This window comes from Triturus cristatus, chromosome 4_1, assembly GCF_964204655.1.
Source record: "Triturus cristatus chromosome 4_1, aTriCri1.1, whole genome shotgun sequence".
Lineage (NCBI taxonomy): Eukaryota > Metazoa > Chordata > Amphibia > Caudata > Salamandridae > Triturus > Triturus cristatus.
This window is the reverse complement of record NC_140585.1, coordinates 566,944,555-566,967,740: the sequence shown is the minus strand read 5'-3', so window position 1 is coordinate 566,967,740 and position 23,186 is coordinate 566,944,555. Positions and strand designations below refer to the sequence as shown.

The window sequence follows — 23,186 nt, the reverse complement described above, 5'->3', positions numbered from 1 at the left end:
TGGAGTACCCCTGTGACACTGACAGGGCCAAAAATAACTTTAAAAAAAAACATTGCTACATATCTGTGGCAAAATTGAAAAGAAAACAAACATAGGCTCCCGCACTTGTTTTGAATACAGCCCCCGGGTGGCCCGGGGCATTTTTTTAAAAAGAGGGGGGGCATTGGTCCCCTTCCTAAAGCTTATTCATCCCTGTGGACCACCACCTCCCTGAGGTTTATTGATAAAATGGAGGTGGGCACCTGGGGCTCTGTAAGCTCTGCCATCCGACCACCATGGGCTAAACAAAGAGTAATGAGGGAGGCTGTGGACCCCCTAGCCCCGGGGACCACCATGTCCCTGGGTCTAAATAACACCCAAACATAAGTCCCCCACAGCGGAATTGCACAGACGTCATTGGAGGCCCCCCTTTCTCAACTACTCTGCAAACACATCACCTGGTGCACTACTGGTTGTGGGGGTGAAGTCCCCTTGTTTGCTGAAGGTTGTTGGGGGCCAAGAACCCCTATTGTTGCAACAAGTAAGTCCCCTACAACAGGATTGCTCAGAACTTGTCAGAGGCCCTACCCACTTTCTCTTCCACTCTGCAAAGGCACCTCCAGTCATACTACTGGTTGGGGAATTAAGTCCCCTTGGCTGCTGAGGGTTGTTGGGAATAAAGAACCCTTACTGTTGCCACAAGTCAGTCTCCCACAGTGGGATTGACCACATCGGAGGCCACTGCTCCCTTTCTTAACCACTCTGCAAGCGTGCCCCTTGGCACTCTACTAGTTATGCGTTGAAGTCATCTTGGCTGCTAAGGATCATTGGGGGCAAGAACCTCTATTGTTGCCACAAGTAAGCCCCACACAGTGGGATTGCTCAGACCTCATTAGAGGCCCAGACCCTTTCTCAACCACTCTGCTAACTATAAAGTACACCCCTGCATTGCACTGCTTATGACCTCACATATTACATCACTCATGACATGATCAGTGACATCAGTGATGACCTCATTGTTGGTGCACCGTGTGTCATTTTTGTCTTGTTTTATGTATCTCTGTTTTGGTCATCATATATTGCCTAAAGATAGGCCTGCCTGCTCTTTGTCAAACCTATCAGGTATAACCAGAGATGTTAAAATGACTTGTGAAGGACAAAATCTTTTATTAAGAGGTGTTAAAATGACTTGTGAGAGTGAAATGATAAACTGATAAAGAAGATGATTATTTGCCAATTTGCTTTCTAAAATAATTGTTTTACTGTATGTAATCCCTTTTCGCTCTTGTTCAGTTGTTGGAGTGAAACTAGATGTGGACAGCTGGATGGAAAGCTTTTTGAAGGCCACAACCAAGAATAAGGTAAGGTGAATCTCTGCAACAGTCACTTTCCAAATCAATGCAAGACCTGGATTAACAAAACATACACATGTCTCACAACTGAGTTTACAGCAACACACTTACATTTATAATATTTATATTTGAACGAGGGCCTTGAAGAGCCACACACCTATTTGTCAGTTCTTATCTGTGGCATTTTTTTTAGCAAAGTGCAGATTTCTGAGCATATGTCTTTCTAAACTTTGTTCCCATTAACAAATCCCTCTTAGGATTTGTTGCCTGTCTACAGCTTTCTGCCATTTGGTCCTTAGGGATTTTTTAAGAGCACCTGTACTGAAACATCAGACACAGATTTCCTCTAGTGGCATCACTACTCAAGCAGGTACATGAATTTAATAGGATCTTCAACAAGTATCCTACTGACCTGCAGCCACTCAATATTCACACACATTAAGCTTCCTCCTCATTTCCTTTGCCAAAAAACAGCCCAGAATACTCTGACACATACCGTTCCCTTTACTATTCAAGCTCTGCCTACAGAGAAGTCTGCTCCATTCATGATGGTGGCCCTTTCCTCCAAGTTCTCTGACTTCCCTCCCAAATCATTGATTACAGGTAGATGATACTCTTTAGGACATGCATGTGCATTCCATCAGATCTGTGTTCTAGGTATTCACTTGCAAGTTGGTCTCAATCCTATTGTCTTCGTAAACTGCGATCATATCACGCTCTTTCTACTGTACAGCTATTATTTTAAGTGAATGTATTATAAAATATTTCTAGAGTTATAGCCTTCTGCAGCCAGCTGACCCATAAACATCCCTTCCCCGATTTTGTGACATATAAGTCAAGGATTTATCACTTGTAATGTTCATTACTCAACCAACATATTTCCCAGTCTTTATATTGCCAATCCCACTTGTGTGGCCTATCATTGTCCACCTCTGCCCCTCTTCTCTTAACAAATGTTAATTATGTTATGAGCAGAGGTAATCATAAATTAGCTTTAACAACGGTTTTCAGAGATGTTTGTGTCCAATATTATATTGCTGTCATCCCATCCTGCCTAAACTAGCTATGCGGAGCCTCTGGACTCTGGGCCAGGCATACGTCCAGGCACTTTGGCTCGTCCCTCTTCCATGGACACTAGCTGTACATTTTTGATCATACACAATATCTCTAGTGATAGCAGGGCCAGACTGGTTGTAGCGGGCACCGGGTATTTCCCCAGTGGGCGGCCAGGGTGGGGGCCGATTTTGGACCCCTGGGGGCCTATTTGTGATACTGGGGGCTGGTTTTGCTCCATAGCTGCAATATCTGCCCCCTATAACAACATTGACAGCGGTGAGTCTGGCGTGGTGCTTCCATTTAGCACCTCCCCCCTGGGGGCAGGCCGAGCTTTTGGCCAGGGCCGGTTTCGGTTCCCAGTCTGGCTGTGAATGACAGCATTCCTTCCACTCAAGTCAGCAGTGTTTGGCTTTCGACCATGACCTCCGGTTGAAAGGCCTGGCCGTAGGACAGGCCATGCCCATCCTATCTCACTAACGCAGACATCGACCTCTTGTGCACAGGGCCTGTTCTACAGCTACTTTAAAGAGGGGATCGACATTATTTTAATTTTCTCATAACAAGGAGCGGTTTGACAAGCCTGTATGACTGGCAGGTGTTTCGCAATTAAGCCCAATTTCGGGTATCGCATATTTCATTCACATCCGTTAAAGTGTGTCAACGTCATTAGTACATCAAAACATTGATTTTTGCCCACAAATATAATCTAATATAATATGTCATAGACGAGGATAAGCTGATCCCGTTCAGAGAGACAGCAACTTGTGTATATGCTAGAAAATATAATAAGCAAAAGATCTCAATCTAATTGTAATAATTTTTGACAAAATAGTCAATTTCTAACGAAAATCCCATTTGTTATAGGTTTACATACATAATTGGACAACCATCTGCATCATGGTTGATACACATTCATACAAAATATCTTGTCCTGTTGTCCTTTTTATCCTCAGAAGATGTAATTTATTAATTTAATCTAGAGATACAAGTATATTGGTATCTATGTTGTTACTTTGTAAAGAAGAGTTTCCATATCTACGATATATTTGGGTTGCAAAGTGATTTTTCATTTTTCAGTTATCAATTGTGTTCGTATAATCTTTGCAATACATGTTATCAGTGTATATAATAAGCATATGTTACAGACATTTTGGAGTACCTTAAATGTAAAGGGTAGATTTCTAGGTGGGAGACAATAATGGGTATTATTAGATCTGGAGGAAAAATAGGTGGGAAGGTGAATTACTGTGTCAATTAAAACGTTTTTCTTTGGAATTTCGGGTGGTAACTTTGCCTGCATAGGGTGAAAGAGCCATAAGGCGTTCCCCATATCATACTACTGTGGTACTGACTTGATCAAAATGAAACGGACACTGAATGTCTAAGTGATTGATGCAACAGAAATATGTGTAATATTAATTGCTAATAGCTAATACGATCAATAAACAGAGTCCAGCAACATGTCAATATGCGAGTTGTCCATCAAGAATACAACTTGATATGTTTAACCAAAGATTACTAAAATGTATTAATCTGTGTTCCTACAATGATACCTTAAAATTATTTATAACAAGTTATAAATAATTTGTAACAATAACATCACACCCATTAGTATGGGTCCGTATTTTCCTGTTGTTTGTTCGTAGCAAAACTTGTTCCCTTTCATTGAACCAATTGTGACTGTTTGTAGCTATGTGTTAATAACCCAACATTGTGCTGTCTCCTTATCTTGAATTAACAATGTTTGCTATTTGTTATCAATTCCTATCCTTCAGTATAAGAATGAAATCTGTGACTGTGCAAGAAACAGTAAGGTAAGAGCACACATAAATCACTTTATAAAGGGAGTGCACGTCACACATGCTTCTCTAGTCACAGACTCAGCATTTCCTAAGAGTAGCATTCATTTTGGGATCACATGGAGTGAATTAGCTGTTTTGGCACTGGGTATAATACATATTTAAAAGAAAGTAGGAGTACTTGTTTTATCCAATAGCCGTTGAGGTTCTTTGGCAAAGCCCTCTTTCAATGTGTACTTTTATTTTACAACAAGAATTCAATTCCATGGTCCATTTTGCAGTCTAGGTTGGACAGAAAATAAGGAAGTTCTCATCTATATTTATATTTATGACTCTGATCTATTAAAACTAGAATACTGTTGTTCAGCACCAGCTACACGGCTTAATTTAAATAAAATGAAAGCAACAATTAATTGGTGAGAGTAGATTAACACATACTATACAATGGCAGCAGATGCCTCACACTCAGAGATACCAGTGTGCAGATGGCAGACTACAGGCCCAGTTTATGCACAAAGAGCTGTCATTGTACAATTGACGCCGGAATGATGGCCTTTCCCCAGAGAATGTCTCCAACCTTCTGGCATATGGCAGCTGATTTTCTTGTATTTGCTCCTGGATTCTAAAAGTTAACTCACCTGTCAACAGAACTGTTTAACATGCACATAAAAAAGAAACATCTCGGCATTGCCATCTTCCCAGCCAAACTGCATTACTCAGTTTCTAAAGGTGGAACACCATTGTTAGATAGATTTGGTAATGAGTATGCTAATTTCGAATGCACATTTCCAAACAATGATCACATACCTTGATCGCTATCACGGCTAGTTGATGTGCTTTTTGACATTCCGTTTACAAAGTGGAATTAAATTATGGGTGTTTATTAAAGCGCACCCTTTCATATTTCGAAATTGATGTTTTGAAAAGGTTTTATAACTCACAATTGCATGTTTTTCACCCATCCCTCGAATGCACCTTATGGCCTCAATTACGAATGACTTACTATATTGCGAAACCCACATAAACCCTGTGTTGGAAACCGGGCAACCGGGTTAGCAGTCACCAGGTTCCCAGCACAGTGGTAGCTTGGCTCGAGCGGTTGGGGCTCAGGCACCATGTTAAGCGTACGTCACACCCTCACAATAACCATGCGTTCATCCGTTCCAAAAACGACACTACACCGTAAAAATTATGAAAGACAAGATGAAAATATATATGTCTTTATCTTAATTTCTCTTAGTTGCAGGTTTCATAACATAAATACAATACAATAGGATTTTCCTTTAAAAGAGCAGGTCAAATAAACAATGCTACTTTGGGATTTCAATAAATAGGTTCAGGTCCTCATTAAGCAAAGAATAAATAGATGTGCAATAAATACAGACGGCAAATAAATACAGTCAGACAATAAATACAGTGCAAGAATAAATTAGTGGAAGAGAATAAATAAAGCACCCTCAATAAATAAGGAAAAGCAATCAATGACAGTTACAGATCAGATCACTTTCATGAGGTAACTTGGTCTTACTTTGCCCATACACAGCTTGTGGTCATTTGGATGGCATGGGGGTGTCCTACCTAGATTGGTCAAGGCTGGGGCCTAAGCTGAGGCAGAACCAGGGTAACCTAAAGATCTGGCCCTCCAAACTACACAGCCCCTCACAGATGTCACTGCACCAGTCTTAGTTCACCCCTGGCACTCCCCGGCTGGTTCTAACACCCCTCTAGCCCCTAGAATGGTCTTTTAGGGCTCCACGGGGCCTCAGACGCCCCCTCTACCACTTACTGCCCTTTTCACGATGATCGGCTCCGCTCGGCGCTGTGTCGACTCCGTGAGGCGGCTCCGGATCGATGTCGCTGGGCGGCCTCGACTCGATGTCGCTGGGCGGTCTCGACTCGATGTCGCTGGGCGGTCTCGACTCGATGTCGCTGGACGGTCTCGACTCGATGTCGCTGGGCGGTCTCGACTCGATGTTGCCTTCCGGCGTCGCAGGGACACGGTCTCCCCGCTTCCGGGTGTCTCCGGAGTGCGATCTCCACTCCCGACCTCCGGCGCGCTTCACCTCAGTTTCCGGCGACTCCGGTGGGCGGACTTCACTCCCCCGTCGACGCCTCACCTCGACCTCGGGTGAATCTCCACTCAACCTCCTGCGCCTCTCCACGACCTCCGTCGGCGCCCTCACCTCGACCTCGGGTGAATCTCCACTCGACCTCCGGCGCCTCTCCACGACCTCCATCGGCGACCTCACTCGACCTCTGGCGGCTCCGGGTACGACGTCTGCTTTCTGTCAGCGCCGCTTCTCTACCTCAGGCCCCAGGTCTCCAGGCTTCTCGACGTCAGGACTCCAGGAGGACACTGCTAAACAGGTCAGGAGCTTGCTGTTCTTCCTCTTTAAGGCCTGTTCCAAATATTCAGGTCCTTAAGGTGGTTCTTCTGGACTTGGTCCCACACAGGGCTTTAGGCTGGGCTTGGTCAGTAGGGACTAGCATCAAGGGTGGGTTTCTGGACCCCACTCCAAGCACTGGTTTCCACCCCTGCTGCCTTACTCCGACCTCCTTCTATATCTGTCCTCTCTCTTCTCTAGTCAGATGCCAACTGCCACTCTGAGATGGCCTCCCAACATTCTAACCTGCCTCCCACTGTCACAAGGTTCTAGAATGTTACAGAAGGTTCTAGAAACCTCCAGTGGGTTCTGGTGATGTCACAGGTGACAATGGGTGGCCACCATTTTGTGTCTCAGGCCCTCAGACAGAAGTTCCAGGGGTAGGGAAAATGGCTCCCTGACCCTGCATCAACACTAAAAAGTCTGGTGGTTCCCAAAAAGGAAAAATTATAACAGAGTTTGAGGCAAAAGTGGGACAAAATAAATAATGATGAGGAGGGACCACCCAAAGGGCTGACAGGTCTAACACCCTGTCTATATTGTGCTGAACCTTCGAGTGCTTTGTTGTTTTATGACTGGTTGAAAAATACCAAAATCCATGTGTTATTCCCCATTGTAATAAGGAAAAATCATAATATGTGCTATTTATGTCACCTATTAAATTATGAACCCCAAGGTAATGGATAAGATTTGTAGCACTTCTGGGGCGATAGTAATCAACGCCTTAGAAGGTAAAAAAGGGGGAAAACGGCCTTATCTCCACTTCAAAGGGAAGGAATAAGGAAGATCTGAGTTGAATGCAGAGAGTGAGCACACTCTTCCTCAGAGACACTCAGGATGATTGAATTGCTGATGGAAAACATCAGGAGTTCTTCAGCTAGTGCTGGGGAACAGAGAGGAATTACAAGTTTGAAAGATTGAACATTTAGAAATGAAGCAAGTCAAAATTTAAGATTTATAAAAGGATGAATACACAGAGCATGTTGTCTACAACAACTCGTGAGTGCCAGCCAAGCCAGGTGCCAGGATAGTGGGATGAAAAATAAAACTCACAGGAATAATTTACATAGCCAATGGTTGGTCTGAAGCTCGAGCTATGGTCTGCCTTAATAGACCAACTTTCCACATCACTGGAATCAAGTTATCTATGGCAGACATCAATCAGACAAGGATCCTCACGCATCATGGCCAGCAAATTGTTCTCTCTTTAGTTATTGCATTGACAAAAGTCCAGGGTATAATTTGAGAAATAAATAGATGTGCTCCCTGTCCCCACAAAGTAGGCAGGTTCAGTACACCTTCAGTAATATAACTTGAGAGAGTAATGAAAACGCTGGTGCTTAATATACTGACACTTATATCGCCCATATTAAGTCACAACCCTCTTTAATTTCACTGAGCGAAAAGTCGAGAATCTTACAGATTTGTTTATGGTTTTTAGAAGTCATAGAAGGCAATATGCACTATTTATCTCATACGGCACACTTATAGAAATGACATCACCATTACTAGCAGACACTGCAAGACAAGTGGCTTATGAAGAAATAAGTAAGCGAGAACATTGACATAGAAGTTTGAGGAAACCCAGTTGGACAATGTAGTGTGAACCTGCGAGCTGCAAAAAACATCTGTAAAGCCTTCACGCGTAGACTTGGGGATAATCATACTGCACTCAAGGGGAATCTGTAAGATACTCTTTACTAGCTTGATAGGGAATCCTGAGATCACGGAAATTAACATCCTGGACGCCTTGTAACTTCGCCTTCACATTTTTCCTGCTCAGGCAAATGGGGTCACTTCTTTGAAGATAAGATATTCCTCTAAATATTGATAATCAAATATAATTCCGGGATTAAAACACCACAGAGAAGGGAAGTAGTGTACACAAAATGTGAACACTGTGCCTATGCTCACTGTCAGTCCCTGTGCATGCATGCAGCCCTGATCCTGAATCCTCTCGGTGGGTTGCAGCCATGGTTTCATTGACGTGTCTCAATCTTACAAATATCCACGATTCCATGTTTTATGCAACTAAACAGAGTCATCTTAGTCTTTCTTTCAGATGATGATGGTTAGGCATTCCTTTTAGATTTGAATGAGGCCCTCAGAGCTGAGACTGACTGAGGATTCACGTAAAAACGTGAAGTACACGGATGATAAAAGGAATTATCTCTAGGATCCAATTTGGGCGTTGGGAATTGACCATGCTATCCAAGCTAGGATATGTATGAACAAAACTACATAGCCCCTAACAACTTTCATCCCAAATACCAATAACTATATTTACCTTTCAAACACCATTTTTAGAAGATTGAAATAAATACTTTTTACTGTTACAGGCTTTACCAATTAGCAGCATGTGACTTCCATACTGTCTGCCTTTACTACCGACAATTTGTCATCAAATCCGTGATTAGCACAACACCAATTAATTACCATAAGTTCATGTAGGTACGTGACGTGATATTAATGCATTCTCAGTGTAGTCAAATAGTGACATATTTTCCATACATTCAGACAGAAACTGCAATAAACACATTTCTCACAAGATTTTTGGTTACACGATGAAACAGCTCTAAAACTTTACTCTTTTAAAGACACACCCACTTCTTTGATCCTCATTGTTTAACATACAGGCCTTCCATTTGTGAAGTGTCATCACTTTCAAATTTGAATTAATAAATGTGGTAGCAAACACTGGTCTAGGGACACATTTGTAGAAACAGTAGGGCAACTTCATAATTGTTATGACATTTTACCGTGTACTTTGTTATTTTACATTTCTCCCAATAGCTGAACCAAGGTTTCAATGCATAATATGTATCCATGTATGCACGCATGCATTGTTTTGTTATGATCTACCGTGGACCTGTTTTCTGTCTACTTTAGTATCATTGTATGTCTACCAAAAATAAAGGTGCCAAATACATGACGTTGACTGATTACCACATAGCAACTGAGTAAATTCAGTTTCTAATGGTGATATTTTTAAAGGTGTTTTCATGAACTGATGGCTATTGGTCTATTTGTAGCACGTGGACTGCATGATACTGGACGACGGGGGGTTTCTTTTGATGTCAAACCGAGATGAGTATAATGCAGAGGTACGTGTCTGATCATTTCTTCCTTGTTGACATTTCCAACAAAGCATAATTCAGAATTTATTATTGCATTATATCTTCTATAACGTCTCTTCCAAGTATGAAATAGCACGTGGAGTGATTGAGCAACCATTTTCTTTTCATGTCGTTCCTCTAAAGTAATATGTGAAAAGTACGGCCCAAATGAAACAGCAGCACAACATTGGTTCCTTTAACAAAAAGTTATCGATCGCACTTAGTATTGCATCTCAATATTAGGCTATTTTTTAAACTCAACCCACATAAATGTAGACTGACCTTTTGAACTACACAGAGCAAAAACTATACTGTAATAGCTTCCGTTAATGGTAGAATGGCTTAAAATAATATAGTCATACAGTTCTATGCACCTTCCTACCATTAACTAACCATTTCGGGGTAATTGCCTTCTAGAAATGGAACATTGATTTTGGAAGTCCCACAATTTATATCGAGCCTTATTCACGAGAAATTGTTCTGAGAGGCTTGTTACATGCAGTAATTTATGTCTAAGAGCGCTGCCGCTAGATGCAGATCCAAATTCCATACAAATGCTGGTTTAATTTGGCAGAAGTTTGGTTTCGTTTAACCCTTTGACATCTAAGGATCAAAGTTTTATGTGATCCGGTCCCTAACACTCAAATTCATTGTTTTGTTGTAAAAAAAAACGCATGGCTGGTTTGTCCTGGGTTGAAAACAAATTGTCTGTCTCTTTGTGCCAAAAGCAAAAGGAAAAAATGATGGACGCAATGCTGAACATTGCAAACATTCACCTCAGTCACAAAGCTCTGGGTTTATTCCACCGTTCTATTGTTCACCACCCACCCCAGTTTGGACCCAGCCATATGCAAATTATCCTTGACCCTGTTCCTCTTGGGAACAGTCCACCCCGAACTGCCAAGCCAGGTCCTTCCTAGACTGGAAACACACTTGGTGGCAGCATCGCACCTCAGACTAGCTTGAATTATCGGTGAACAGCAAAACATTTATGGCATTACCTATTGTACATTAACACAGTGTACAATGGATTTGTAGTAAAACACTCAGCCGCATAACATTGTCTTGCTACATGGGTACGTGGTGGAGGCCAGTTTTACATCCAAGTTACCCAGGCTAGTTATGATCAAAATTGTTCATGCTTTCTTTAGTTATGCAATTCTACACGTGCAATCACGCCAACGTGCAATCACCCAAGTCAAATAGAGTGATGTACGAGCTTCACACATACACTCCAGAACATAATGCATGATGGTGGAAGTGTTACTTATTGGACGTATATGGAGGTTCATACTAGACCTGGGCGGTAAATTTCATTCCGCTTGCGGAATTTGCGATATTTTGACATTTTCACGTTCCGCGGAGAGCGAGAAAATGACCAAACTTTCGCAATCTGCCGCGAAACGGAAGTATTTTTCTTGTTTGCGCTTTAAAAATGCGTTCTTGCGCGCACGGTCGCGACATACCGGGTCCCTTCATTCGCCGACTAGTTTTCCTACCCATTCGCACGCGCCACAAGATGTTGGATTGTTGGTAGCCAGTCACGCTATCCCGCAAGAGTTTGCGATCGCGACCATGTCATTGCGATCGCGAACAGGAAAGCATCGCGAGCCAGATGGCCGCGCCCATTAGCGACCGCATGGGCAAGTTGGAGATATATTTCCCTGCGAGCACGCAAAAACACATCACAAACGGGCGGGAAAGGCAATCTTCGCATCTTCGCGAAAGTTCCGCATTCTCGCGGAGATTTTGCTCAATTTCGCGATAATTTGCAAAAGTCAATTTTGCAAATTCCACCCACCCTTAGTTCATACACAGTACAAGCCACTATATATAGCTCATATATATTGGAGGAGAAACGGGGTAAACGTGGTAAACATTTATCAACATTTAGAAAATAATATTCATTAATCGTATTCTCATATAGCAACAAAAACATCTTTTGTTTAAAAAGCAGACCTAAAAAGTTACAAGTTAAATAAATTAGAGAAGAATTTGAGGTATTAATCATTATATGATATACATTTGCATAATATCAATGATGATATCAATATCATGTTTTAATACGTGGTCACCTGTAATAAAATATATGAGAACTTGCTTCTAATCTCCCCATTACAAACCAATTGTGACATCGCTACTTTATCTGTAATAAGAAAACTACATTGCTAACCTAGTGCAATAATTTATCCCAGATGTCACAATATACCTGCTGCCAGAGCCAGCATACAGTGTGAAAGGCAGTTAACTGAGCAGACATATAGTTTATGAAGGTGATAAACTGTAGGTCTCGCCTGATCCAGTGCATGCGCTGGACTGGCCGAGACATTTAGTTTATGGGCTTTGAAAGTGCTGCCACACAGCCTAGTGCTTGCGTTCACGCGAGCGTGCACGCGCGCAGCCGGCAGCTTTCAGCGCCCGAGGCGACATCTGGAGCTTTCCCTTTTTCCGCCCGCGTCGCGCGGCCAATGCTTGTTTTCCAAGCTTTGGCCGTGCGCGCACACAACTCCCGCTTCTCCCCCTCCCCCATCACATATGGCGTCTTGCGCGCGCGGCCAATGCTTGTTCTTCTCTTATATTTATCCTGCCTGCTTTTACTTATTTTACATTCTACACTGTGCCTTTATTGTCACCTTTTGTCTTCTACTTTTTTTCTTTTGTATACGTTATTTTGCTTACACCTAATTCATCTTCTTTGTATCCTTTTTATGTCCTGTCCTCTCCCTCTCCCTATGCTTTTCAATTCTCCCTAATTCCATTATTTCTTGTACATTTCCTCTACCCTCTGTTTATTATTTTTCTGTTTGATACACTCCTGTCGAGTTTATTTCATACTCTCTTCTGTGTATTTACTCTTCTTCTTGTTATTTCTCTTGTATTCCCTATTCCTTCCTTGCCTTTCCGTCTTCTTCATTCCTGTTTATCTCCTTCTTTCTTTGCCTCTTCTATTAATTTCCTTCCCCTTTTTTTTCTCCTTTATTTCCTTTCGATTCCTCTATTTGTTCATTTTCCAATTCCTCTTCCATTCCGTGCATTTTCCCTCCTCTTCTTTTATTAGTTTCTCTTTCCTTCTGTTTTAATGACCCCTTTCTTTTCTACTCCCTTCTTCGATTCTGCTTATTTTTCCTTCCATTACAATGTTCGTTTGCTCCCGTCTTTTTATCTCCTTTTTATTTTCATTATTTTCCCCAAGAAGACGCTTCCGTTGTTTAACATCGGCAGGAGTCTAACTCTTTGTAAATCTCTTGAAATGCTGCTATTAAAGCTGAACCCCTGTCTGTGCTGCAGTGTGCGCACCTGGCCCCGCCTACCCACACCTGTGTGTGCGCTGTGAACAGACAACACCGCAGACCCCACTTTGAAATTCATTGCATACGGTTCAATAGTAAAATAATCGTATTGGTGCACAAGCGATCACACTCATTCTACCTGAATTGTGTTTTTTCCAGCCGCGCCCTCATACTTTATTTAAACTACTCTAATGTTCAGTTATCGGATGTTGTACCAAGTTGTGTTCAGGAATGAATCGTGATAAAAGGTGTTTCAGCAGAAAAATTGTGACCTTTGTGAACCCCCTTCCATGCCATGAGTCAGCATTGAAATAAATAAATACTAACTTGCGCTTTACGCTTTCTTTAAAACCTTCAGCAGGTAATTCCAGATTATAATGCCACGATCTACCATCCGATATGTGCCACGAAAATGCAAATTCGGCAAAGAAACTACTTGTGGGGTAATCTGTCATTTTATGCAAATTCGGTGGGGTTTGGTTAATATGATTGAAAGTTATCACTTTAAGCCGCCAAGAAGGGACACCGAGAAGTGCGCGTAAAGCCGCTCACCAAGCGCCCTTTTATTTAGTTTTGTGAGCTACATTCGCGGTCATTATATTTTCAATATTATCAAACTTGGATGCGCGCGCAAAGAAAGGCATCAAAGGGCCAGCCACGTGCGACGTAACTGCGGCTTATTCGAAGGATCGACAATTGGATAGCGTAAAATGTTAATAATACTATTCATATATGTATACATGGGCACGTGTGTCTTGATATTTGAGGCCTCCTTGCAAGATCGTAAACACGTTAACCTGTGTGACCTTGTGCCTGTCCGCTCCTGGCATCAGGCAGTGCTTTGAAAGTAAGACCCCTACGCTGCCTCCAGGCACACGTTTGTCCCTGTCAGCATTTTCTTTTCTTTTTCTGTCTATATATCTTGAGTTTATTCCGCTATTTCCTCTCCCTGCAAGTCATTTGTGGAATTTTCCATGAATTGAATTTTTCGTTATTTGCCCTCTATTTTAAATATAATCCAACGAGACAGCTCAGTGACCTAGGCAGTGCATGCAGTGACTTGCATAGAAGCGGTCCATCAAGCCTTTTCATCCCGTCTTAGCCGGGTCTGTCGTTTATCCTTCTAAGGTTGAGTGCCTGAGCCCAGTTGGTTCTATCAGTCATAAAAGTCATAGTCAAAGTGTTTAGAGGCAACTCATTTGAAAGCGCTTTGCATTGGCAACGTTATTATGTGTTTTCAGCTGGAGATTTTGGAAGAAAAGTCAAATATAAAATATTTGTTCTGTTGAAAATCACATGTTCATCTCAATGCCAAGTGGTTTCCACACAGTTATATTTAGTATAAACCCACGGAGCCTCATGTACAAACAAGCATTGGCATAGCCACTAGGCCTCGCCTTTGGGACCTTATAAGTGTTTAGCCATGCAACGGTTGATGTTGTTGCACCAAGGATAGTGTGCTGCATAACTAAATACTTATAAGGTCCCAAAAGCGAGACATATTGGCTATGCCAGAGCTTGTTTTTATCTCTTTCCTGTTAGCTGTTTTTCTCTGAAAATATTATGATTATCTATAATGCTGTTGATTGCAATTAGAAACTAATCTATCCACTGGTAAGCACATGCTGAACTACAAATGATGCCTTTCATTAATCAACTTAAGATACAATTAATTCAGTATAAATGCACACATAAACCATTTTCCTGTGCTGTTGAGTTTAGTTTAAACCGATTAGAGATTAGTGTTCTGGGAATGGTGTCAGGGGACATTTGACTAGGAACCTTTAGAACCCAGTTTTCTAGGGCTGTGTCCACCAAAAGCCCTTACTTCAAAGGCCAGTACAAATCTAGCCATTCCTACAATGCTGCCTGGTTTTGTTAGGAGACTATGAGTCCATATGGGACCATCTTTGCCTCCTTCTAAATTAAAATGTAGACTAACTTTGGAGCAATCAACATTTTATTTCTATTCAAAAGAGGTGATCATCTTGTCTCCTTATTTGCATGATGAATACCTCTAAGTAAATGCAGGATCTTTCCCAATCCAGCCCCCAGGGAAAGGCTCTCACAGGTATTTTACAGATGGAGCCAGAAGAATTGCATTAGAACTGGCATCCTTGACGTGCTGCACCTTTACCTGAATACCTGGGTTCTGAGTTGTCCAAATTGGAGAAGTTTGGGGTTTCTGCCAAAGGCTTCACCAAGAGGGTGGAGTGTCCAAAGTGCTGAGGGCCTGGATAGAATCTAGAGTTGCAGCACATGAGATCCCTGATGAAGATGATGAGGACGTAGAGGAGGATGACCAGATGGACAAGTATTCAGTGGAGAATCTGTGACTGCCTGTGGGACAGAAGGCAGCCAGCTTGCAAGGAGAGATGCCCCCCTCAGGGCAGGGAGTAGTGTTTCTTCTAAAGGCCTGTCCCAGAGGAGCTGGTGGGCAGGAAGGAGGAAAGGAAATTAAAATTGGAGCTGGCTCAGCTCCAATTGGAGAAGGAGAAGGCCTTAGAAGCAAAGAAACAGGCCTTGGAGGAGAGAATATTTGCAACAGAGGGAAAAAATATGATGTTGGGACAGGAGTCAAGCCTGATGGAGCTAGACATCAAGGCCAGACAGGTGGAGTCCATCAGGGATGGTGGAAGCAATTCTTTTGTGCCCTCTGTCAGGAGGGCCTACATACCCAAGGATCTGGTGTTTGATTTTGTGGTTGGAGACAGCATAGGCAGATGTTTGAGGCCTATGAAATTGCACTCCAAATGCATGAGGTCCCTAAGGCAGATTGGGGAGCTAGTCTTTGGTGACATTTTCCTTTTGAGTGGAAGAACACTCTACTGGCCTTAGAAGGGTGTGACTGGATGAGGTATCCCCCATGACGGAGGCCCTAATACGGAAGTTTGGTTTGACCTTGAAATAACACATACAAAACTTCAGGGATAGTCTGAAGCTTTCCCAATAGACCTGAGTGGATTGTTTGTATTCCTTTTGCAATGCACTGAATGGTTGGGTGAAGGGCAGTGCTATAAGAGATTATCAGGGGCTGGATAATTTGTTCTGCAACACAGCATATTCTCAGTCTTTGCTTTCCAGATCTGAAGCAACCTCTTGCTGATAGTAGGCTCACTGACCCCAGAGAGCTTGCTAAGGAGACAGACGGCTGGATCAGCACTGGGGACAACTGGGGGGATGATCACAAAGGTCCTCATTAGACAAAAAGAGTGGTGGGGCAAAAATAGCAAGGAGTTCTCTAAAGAGCCCCAAATTAGTTCTGAGGGTCAGGGATCTCTGCTCCCAGCTGAAAAGAAAAATAAATGGTTCCTTGATAATACGTCTGTAGGGAAGGCTTCCGAAAGTGTTATGAATGTCAGCGAGAAAGAATTGACTCTAGTGTCACTGGCTGATGGAGAGATGGTACAGAGACACGCATGCCTGACAATACTTAAAAGTACATTCAGGGGATGTCTATCAATGGGCAGAGGGTAGAGGTTCTGAGAGACACAGGAGCCAGCATGACAAACAACAGGTGTCATCTGTTGTCTTCAGAGCATTCAGTTCCATATATGTTCCACCAAGTTGTTGCTGCTGACACCCGTGAGAGCCACTATCCTGCGACTCAGTTCCCTTTGAGTGGGGGGGGGGGGGTCTCAGGTCTGCTGAAGGTAGCTGTGAGTCCATTCATGCCTGTGAATTGTCTGCTGGGCAACCATATGGAGCATACCATCTGGAAGACAGTGGAGCTCAGATCACACTTGGAGATGGTGAGGCTGCCTGAGTGGGTATGCTTGACCACACGGTCCATGGCAGGTCAAGAGGGTTGTCAGAAGGACCTGGAGCCTGGAAGAACGGTCCCAGAACAGACCAAGAAGAGGAAGAGCAAGGGGCGCAGGAAACCTGCTCTTGAAATTCACATGGTCTGGGAGGAAGCAGTACCTGAGGAGATGCCCCTAGTACCTACAGGGAAAGATGTGGCCGAGCTAGGGAACCTGCCTGAGCTGACCAACTGGCAGCAGGAAGGGGGTCCCTCCAGGGAAGAGTTCTTCAAGGAGCAAAAGGATTGTCCTACTCTTGTGGGTCTTCAGCGGCAGGCTAAGGCCCAGTCTCTGAGGCTCAGTCAGCTGGTGAACCCTCAGGGCAGCACCTGATCTAGTGGGAGAATGATCTCCTATATACTGAGCAAAAGGTTCCTGAGCCTGGTGCAACATGGATGTTGTCAAGGGCAAAGCTTCCCTGCAACCTTTCCCTGTCATTAGCACCCCTTTTGAGCGGGTTTGCACCAACATTGTGGGAACTATGTATTCCAATACAGTCATGGCATTCATATTTGTACTGGTCTTGGTGGACCATGCCACCCAGTATCCAGAAACTATGTATCTCAGGACAGTGACTGTACCCATTAGGGCTAGCGCACTGATGGGGATCTTTACTATTGTGAGTTTTTCCCAAGGCGGTTGTATCTGACTGGAGTATCAACTACAGGAAGGCCATGTGGAAGGAATGTGGGCAGACCTATACATTTGCCACTCCTTACCACCCCCAAGCCAATGGGTCGGCAGAAAGGTTCACTGTACCTTTAAAGGCATGATTATGGGCTTACCGGTACCCATGAAGTATAAGTGGGATATCGTCCTGCCATGCCTTTAGTTCACCTAGGGGAAGGTTCCCCAGAAGGGGGCTGGTTTCAGCCCTTTTGAACTTTGATATGGACACCCTGTGAGAGGACCTCCCAGTTTGGTTAAGGAAAGCTGGGAGTAGGCTCCCAGGAATCCAAACCAGGTTGTAGTTAGCTACATGCTGGTGTTTTGCAACCAGACAGCTTGGTTCCAGAAGCTCGTACAGGCAAACTGGAAGCTATCCAGGAGGACATGAATTGGTAGTACAAACAGAATACCACTCTGGTTGAGTTTCAGCCTGGCCAAAACGTTTGGGCAATGGAGCCCCGGGCACTGCAGGACCATTGGCCCGGGCCTTATGAGGTGAGAGAGTGCAAGAGTGATGTTACCTATTTGGTGGACCTCAAGACTCCTAGGAACCATGTGAAGGTCCTGCATGTGAACCAGCTCAAGCCCACTTTGGGTGATTTGGGATTACCATGCTCCTGGTTACAGACGATGGGTGGACAAGGAGATTAAACTCTAACTAACCTCCTATTCTCCAAAGAGCACAATGGCTAAGTGGAGGGTGACAGCCTCTCCCCTACACTGACCCTAGATTGACAGAGAGACTTCCATCAGTTGCTGGGGCAGTTTGCCTCTTTGTTCTCCCTTAACCAGGACTCACTACATGGTGTTCTCATGATATTCATACTGGGGACACCACATATGTAAAGAACTACAGGCTGTCTGATAACGTGAGGGCTAACATCAAGGAGGAGGTTTCCAAGATGGCAGTGTTAGGGTTTATTGAGATCTCAAACAGCCCGTGATACAGCCCAGTGGTGTTGGTTCCCAAGGCTGCCTCTCCATACGTCACACCTGAACTCAGGTTCTGTGTCGACTACCGTGGGCTCAGTGCAGTCACCTGGATTGACGCACACTCCATCCCCAGAGCTGTATGGCTCACAGATCAGCTTAGAGCTGCCAAGTTCCTCTGCACAATTGATTTAACCTCTGAGTGCTGGCAGATTACCTTGACAGAGGGGGCAAAAGAGAGGTCAGTGTTCTCAACACCAGAGGGGCACTTCCAGTTCTGGGTCATGTCTTTTGGGTTGAAGAACTCCCCTTCCACCTTCCAGATGCTTGTTAATCAGGTCCCGGCTGGGTTGGAGAACTTCAGTGCCACCTACCTTGATGATATTGTGGTCTTCAGCTCTCAATATGGAGCACCACTCCAATGGCGAATGGTGCCAATTTTGGGCTGCAAGAGATGCACCCTTGATGCCCCCTACTTGGTGTCCTAAGTAAACCACAGAACCCTGCAAGAGAACGACGGTTTGAACAACCGTTCTGAAGTCGCTTTCTGGAAGAAACAAATTGAGTTTCTTTAAAAAGAGAGAGCTGGTACCAGTCCATCCTCACTTTTTTGGAAATGTCTTCCTTGAGGATGAGGATAATGTCCAGGGGGAATCTAAGTGACTGGCATTTGGTCAAAATAGGGGTTTGAAGCCATCAAGGTTGATATAATTGAGCCAAGATACACTGTATTTTGCTTGATGTTTGCTGTAGTTGGCTTGTAACAAGATATTTGCCTTGTTGGGTTGAGCTTCAGGTAGCTGGACATACAGGTCCGGATGATGTGCAAGCAGTGTTTGAGGCATTGGATGTCTGAAGCAAAGAAGATTTTCAAGTACAGTTGTGTACTATCTGCATGTTGGTGAATTTTGATACTGCTATTTGTGAGTAGAGCACTAAACGGCTCCATGTGAAGGTTGAAGATGACAAGAGACAGAATGGAACTTCACAGCGATAGGGATGCTTTCTGATCTGGAGGTCGAGGGACATCTAATATACTACAGCCTGCATCAGGATAGTGATGATGGCACCATTTCAAAACTCTGATGGCCTGCAAATGCCACAATTAGTTAAAGCGTTTTTGTCGATTTTCTCTTTTTGTAAAACATTTGTCCTGGCTGGTGGAAAGGATGAAAATAAAAATTTGTGGTATTTGTACATGCTATACGAAAATGCATTGCCAAAACTGATAAGTCTGACTTTCAGTTACACGCCAGACCTTTTGGCTTTGGCTATCTATGGCTTTTGCAGTGTTTGTTTCTGTTTACACGTGAATTGTGATGTCTGAATTAGTTGGGACTGAAAAAAAAGAAAAGTACAAAATATTACTATACCTCACACATTATATATCCAAATAAGTATATGATAATAGCATTTGCATCCCTCCCGGGTACAATGGCTGTCCTTTTCAAAACGTATCTCTCTCTTTCTCTGTATGACTTGCATCCCAAAACAATGAAACTAAGGTCATAGGTATAAAAGTACAGTTGTAAGCCTTCAATACGCAAGTATTGGCTCTTTTCTTCCACAAAAATGTAGATGAACGCTGCATGTAACATTTATATGCATGCTAACCTTAGCTAGAAGTTAGATATTTATTGATACCATGTATTGATACCACTTTATTCATGTTTTTTTGCCTGTGTTAGATCGGAAGATTCTTTGGAGAAATTGACCCCATACTGATGCGTAATCTCCTCAATGCCTCATTGTATGCTTTTAATAAATCATATGATTACCAGTCCGTATGTGACCCTGGCATTGAGCCGAAGCAAGGAGCTGGGATCCGTTCCGTTTTTGTGGTACGCTTCAGTTTCACAGTTCTATTTTGTGAGTGTTTTCACTACGTATAAATGAGTTGTTCTTATTCTTATAGTCTCTCTTTCATATTTTGCAGCCCACTATAGCTGATCTTTTAAACATTGGATGGTGGGCCTCTGCTGCTGCTTGGTAAGTTTACAAAGGAAATTACCTTAGATATATTTGAATGTTGCCATTTATTTGTTTGCCTGAGCTGAACTATGCCTTCAAATTCTGGAGAAGTTACCTTATATTTACTTACACTGTTTCTGTAACTGAACCAAAAAATGCAAATGACAAAAATTAAAGGAGAGGGTTTGGCTACATGGATAAGACGGCCGACTTTGTAGCTGGAGAATCGTTTTCGAGCCGGGCTGGAGGCTCAAACATCCTGTGATTCTGGGCAAATCAAGTAGCTTTGGCGTAATGCAAAGAATAGTTTTCGCTACTGTTTATCAAGGGTACCTCTCATGGGTCGTACATGGGTATTTCCATGCTGCCACCCTTGTTTTTGGATACAGAACCCTATCTACTAACAGTGGTTGACAGGACTTTGCAGCAAACATTAACTACTCCTTGAGGCAGGTTTTAAGTTAGAGAAATTTAATTTGTAAAAACGTGCCCATGCTTCTTGTGTGCTACACTGTAGAGCACAAATACAATGTGAAAAGGTTTTAAAGTTAGTTTAAGCACAGTATTTTTATACTGGAAGGAGAACCTTCCAGTAGAAACCATGTCCTAGAAAGCACTCATACAGTATTGGTGCAAAGGTGTGTGCATGGCCTCGGCAGCCTCTTTGAGCACCAGCACAGGGATAACATCAACAGCACCATATTTTTGTAGATACAATTCTGCTCTGTTTTCCTCCGTCTATAACGCAGCCAGCTGCTTTGATTGTTGTTCCTTGCTGCACAACATTTGAATAAATCTCTGCTTTAGTCTCTTAAAATGGAATTCAAAATCCGTCTGTGAGGCGAGATTTGAAGCAGAAAGGATTCCCCAAAAGCTGAATATCTTTACTGCAAAGGCTCACTGCTTGTCTTTTTAGAGCAAAAAGCTCATAGTAGGATGACCTCCCCTAATTTGCCTCAGCAATGTGTCTGGGCTCTACATAGGCTCAAAACTATCTAGATCTCAATTTTCTTTAACTGCTGGAAATGTTCCTTCTGGTCATTCCTTAAACCCCAAGGTCCTCATGAAAGGCTTCTTGGACCGTTGGCATTCCTCGGCTAGGGCTCATGCATGTTCCACTCCTCTGTAGTCAGCTGAGCCTTTTCAGACTAAGGGGTTCTAGTCCTTTTTTGTCTCAAGAGCAGGAAAACACGAGGTTTCAAGCATAAATCAGGATTCAGCAGTCTTTTTTCCTCCAAGAAAGCCTTCTTCATCAGGAATCTTCGAAACCAGGTAGAGGAATGTTTCTGAGGAGGTGGTATTGAGGTACCACCCTTACCCTGTGCACTATTCAGTTATTGGAGAATTTCCTATCCCAATCCTGTCTAGTTACTTGCCCTATGCACCACTCATTTTGTAGCATTTCTTCTTTGTGCTACAGTACAAATTGCTAGATGTCCACAATATAAGATGATCAAACTTGTCTTTGTTTCTCTCTAAAATGACTCCCCTCTTTACATACGTCTCCTCCCCTCTGGGTGGGTCCAAACTATGTTTCCCCTCATACTGGGGTTGGTGGCCAGGTATCTGGGAGTGTTGTGGCAATGAATAGGAGCTACCAGATTTGGTATTTCCAAGTCAAAAGAGGTAGTGTGAAGCCTGTCTTTTGTCTTGCCAGATTTGAAATAATAATTTTAATTATACCTAGACCTGTTCTTTGAGAATGTAACCTAAAACTATCAGTCAGTGTGAGGGCACATATTTGAAACATCTCCTACACTTCTGGCACTCTGGCCTGCAGGCATACAATGCATGCTTTTGGGATTACTTATTAATATGTAAAAATATGATATATATATATATATATATATATATATATATATATATATATATATATATATATATATACAGTCGCCAGTAGGTAGTTATAATTAGGACCTATTTTCCATAGGAAATCTGCAACATTCTATTTGGAATAACGTTGGTGCCGATTGACGAATCTTCGCAAAATTTTCCAAACTTTTGGCCAGCTCCGGTCTGCTCCTATCCTGAAAATTTCACGGTGATTCGTCAAGCGGGGGCTGAAAAAAAAGGTGGGTCCCAAAATGCGTTTTCCCCATGCATTTTCCCATAGGACCTGTTGACGCAGCTACAGCCCGAACTGCTGAATGGAATTACACCAAATTTGGCAAAGAGGTAGTCCTCAGTTCAGACTCGTGCCTTTTGCTTAAATGGTGTAAATCCGTTCAGTAGTTCCTGAGAAAATTAGAGTTAAAAAGATAGATATATCTGGGCGGAGCCTAACCACACATCTCATCGTGAGATCTGATTGGCTGTCAGTACTTCATCCAAGAAGTGTTAGCAGCCATCTTGGGACCAATATACATGATAGCACCTCATTAAAAAGCATTGCAGTTAATAGAAGGTTTTAAGACTTTAGTTACATTATAAATCATTTGTTAATGGTACCATACTCATTTTAGGAATTGTGGTGTGTTCTAAGGTGATATTACCATGTGAAAAAGCCTTCTGCTGTGATATCATGAATCATGTTTGAGAGAAAACTATTTTCTCATGCTTTTCCCACAGAGGCTTGGAAGGTGATCTATAAGCTAAACTGAGAACATATTTGCTGTAAATTCACAGTATCTTTCTCAGTCATGTGAGAATGAAATCTGACATTCTCAGTAGAACAAGTACATCCAACAAGGGCCGAGACTGTAAGTTGATTCCTTTGTGTTCTACTGCAGCTTCCCAGAGTGTTCTAAAGAAGAACTAGAGTACTAACAGTCCTACTTATGACAAACGTATTGCACACCTGAAGCCATCTTGATTGGAATAAAGTGGTAACTCTTAAA

General features: G+C 42.8%; 1 protein-coding gene across 8 annotated transcripts in view; it reads left to right on the top strand.

The window, feature by feature from the left end:
* CACNA2D1 (calcium voltage-gated channel auxiliary subunit alpha2delta 1) overlaps window positions 1-23,186 on the top strand; it is a 1,735,709-nt gene that overhangs the window by 1,610,171 nt on the left and 102,352 nt on the right. For 4 of the 8 annotated variants that reach the window (XM_085652893.1, XM_085652891.1, XM_085652889.1 and 1 more), the window contains 5 exons: window positions 1,273-1,340; window positions 4,163-4,201; window positions 9,603-9,674; window positions 20,067-20,219; window positions 20,315-20,367. In XM_085652893.1, coding sequence (XP_085509019.1) covers window positions 1,273-1,340; window positions 4,163-4,201; window positions 9,603-9,674; window positions 20,067-20,219; window positions 20,315-20,367 — 385 coding nt within the window. The remainder of the gene's footprint in view (window positions 1-1,272; window positions 1,341-4,162; window positions 4,202-9,602; window positions 9,675-20,066; window positions 20,220-20,314; window positions 20,368-23,186) is intronic. The other 4 variants (XM_085652892.1, XM_085652894.1, XM_085652895.1 and 1 more) reach the window with 1 other exon arrangement.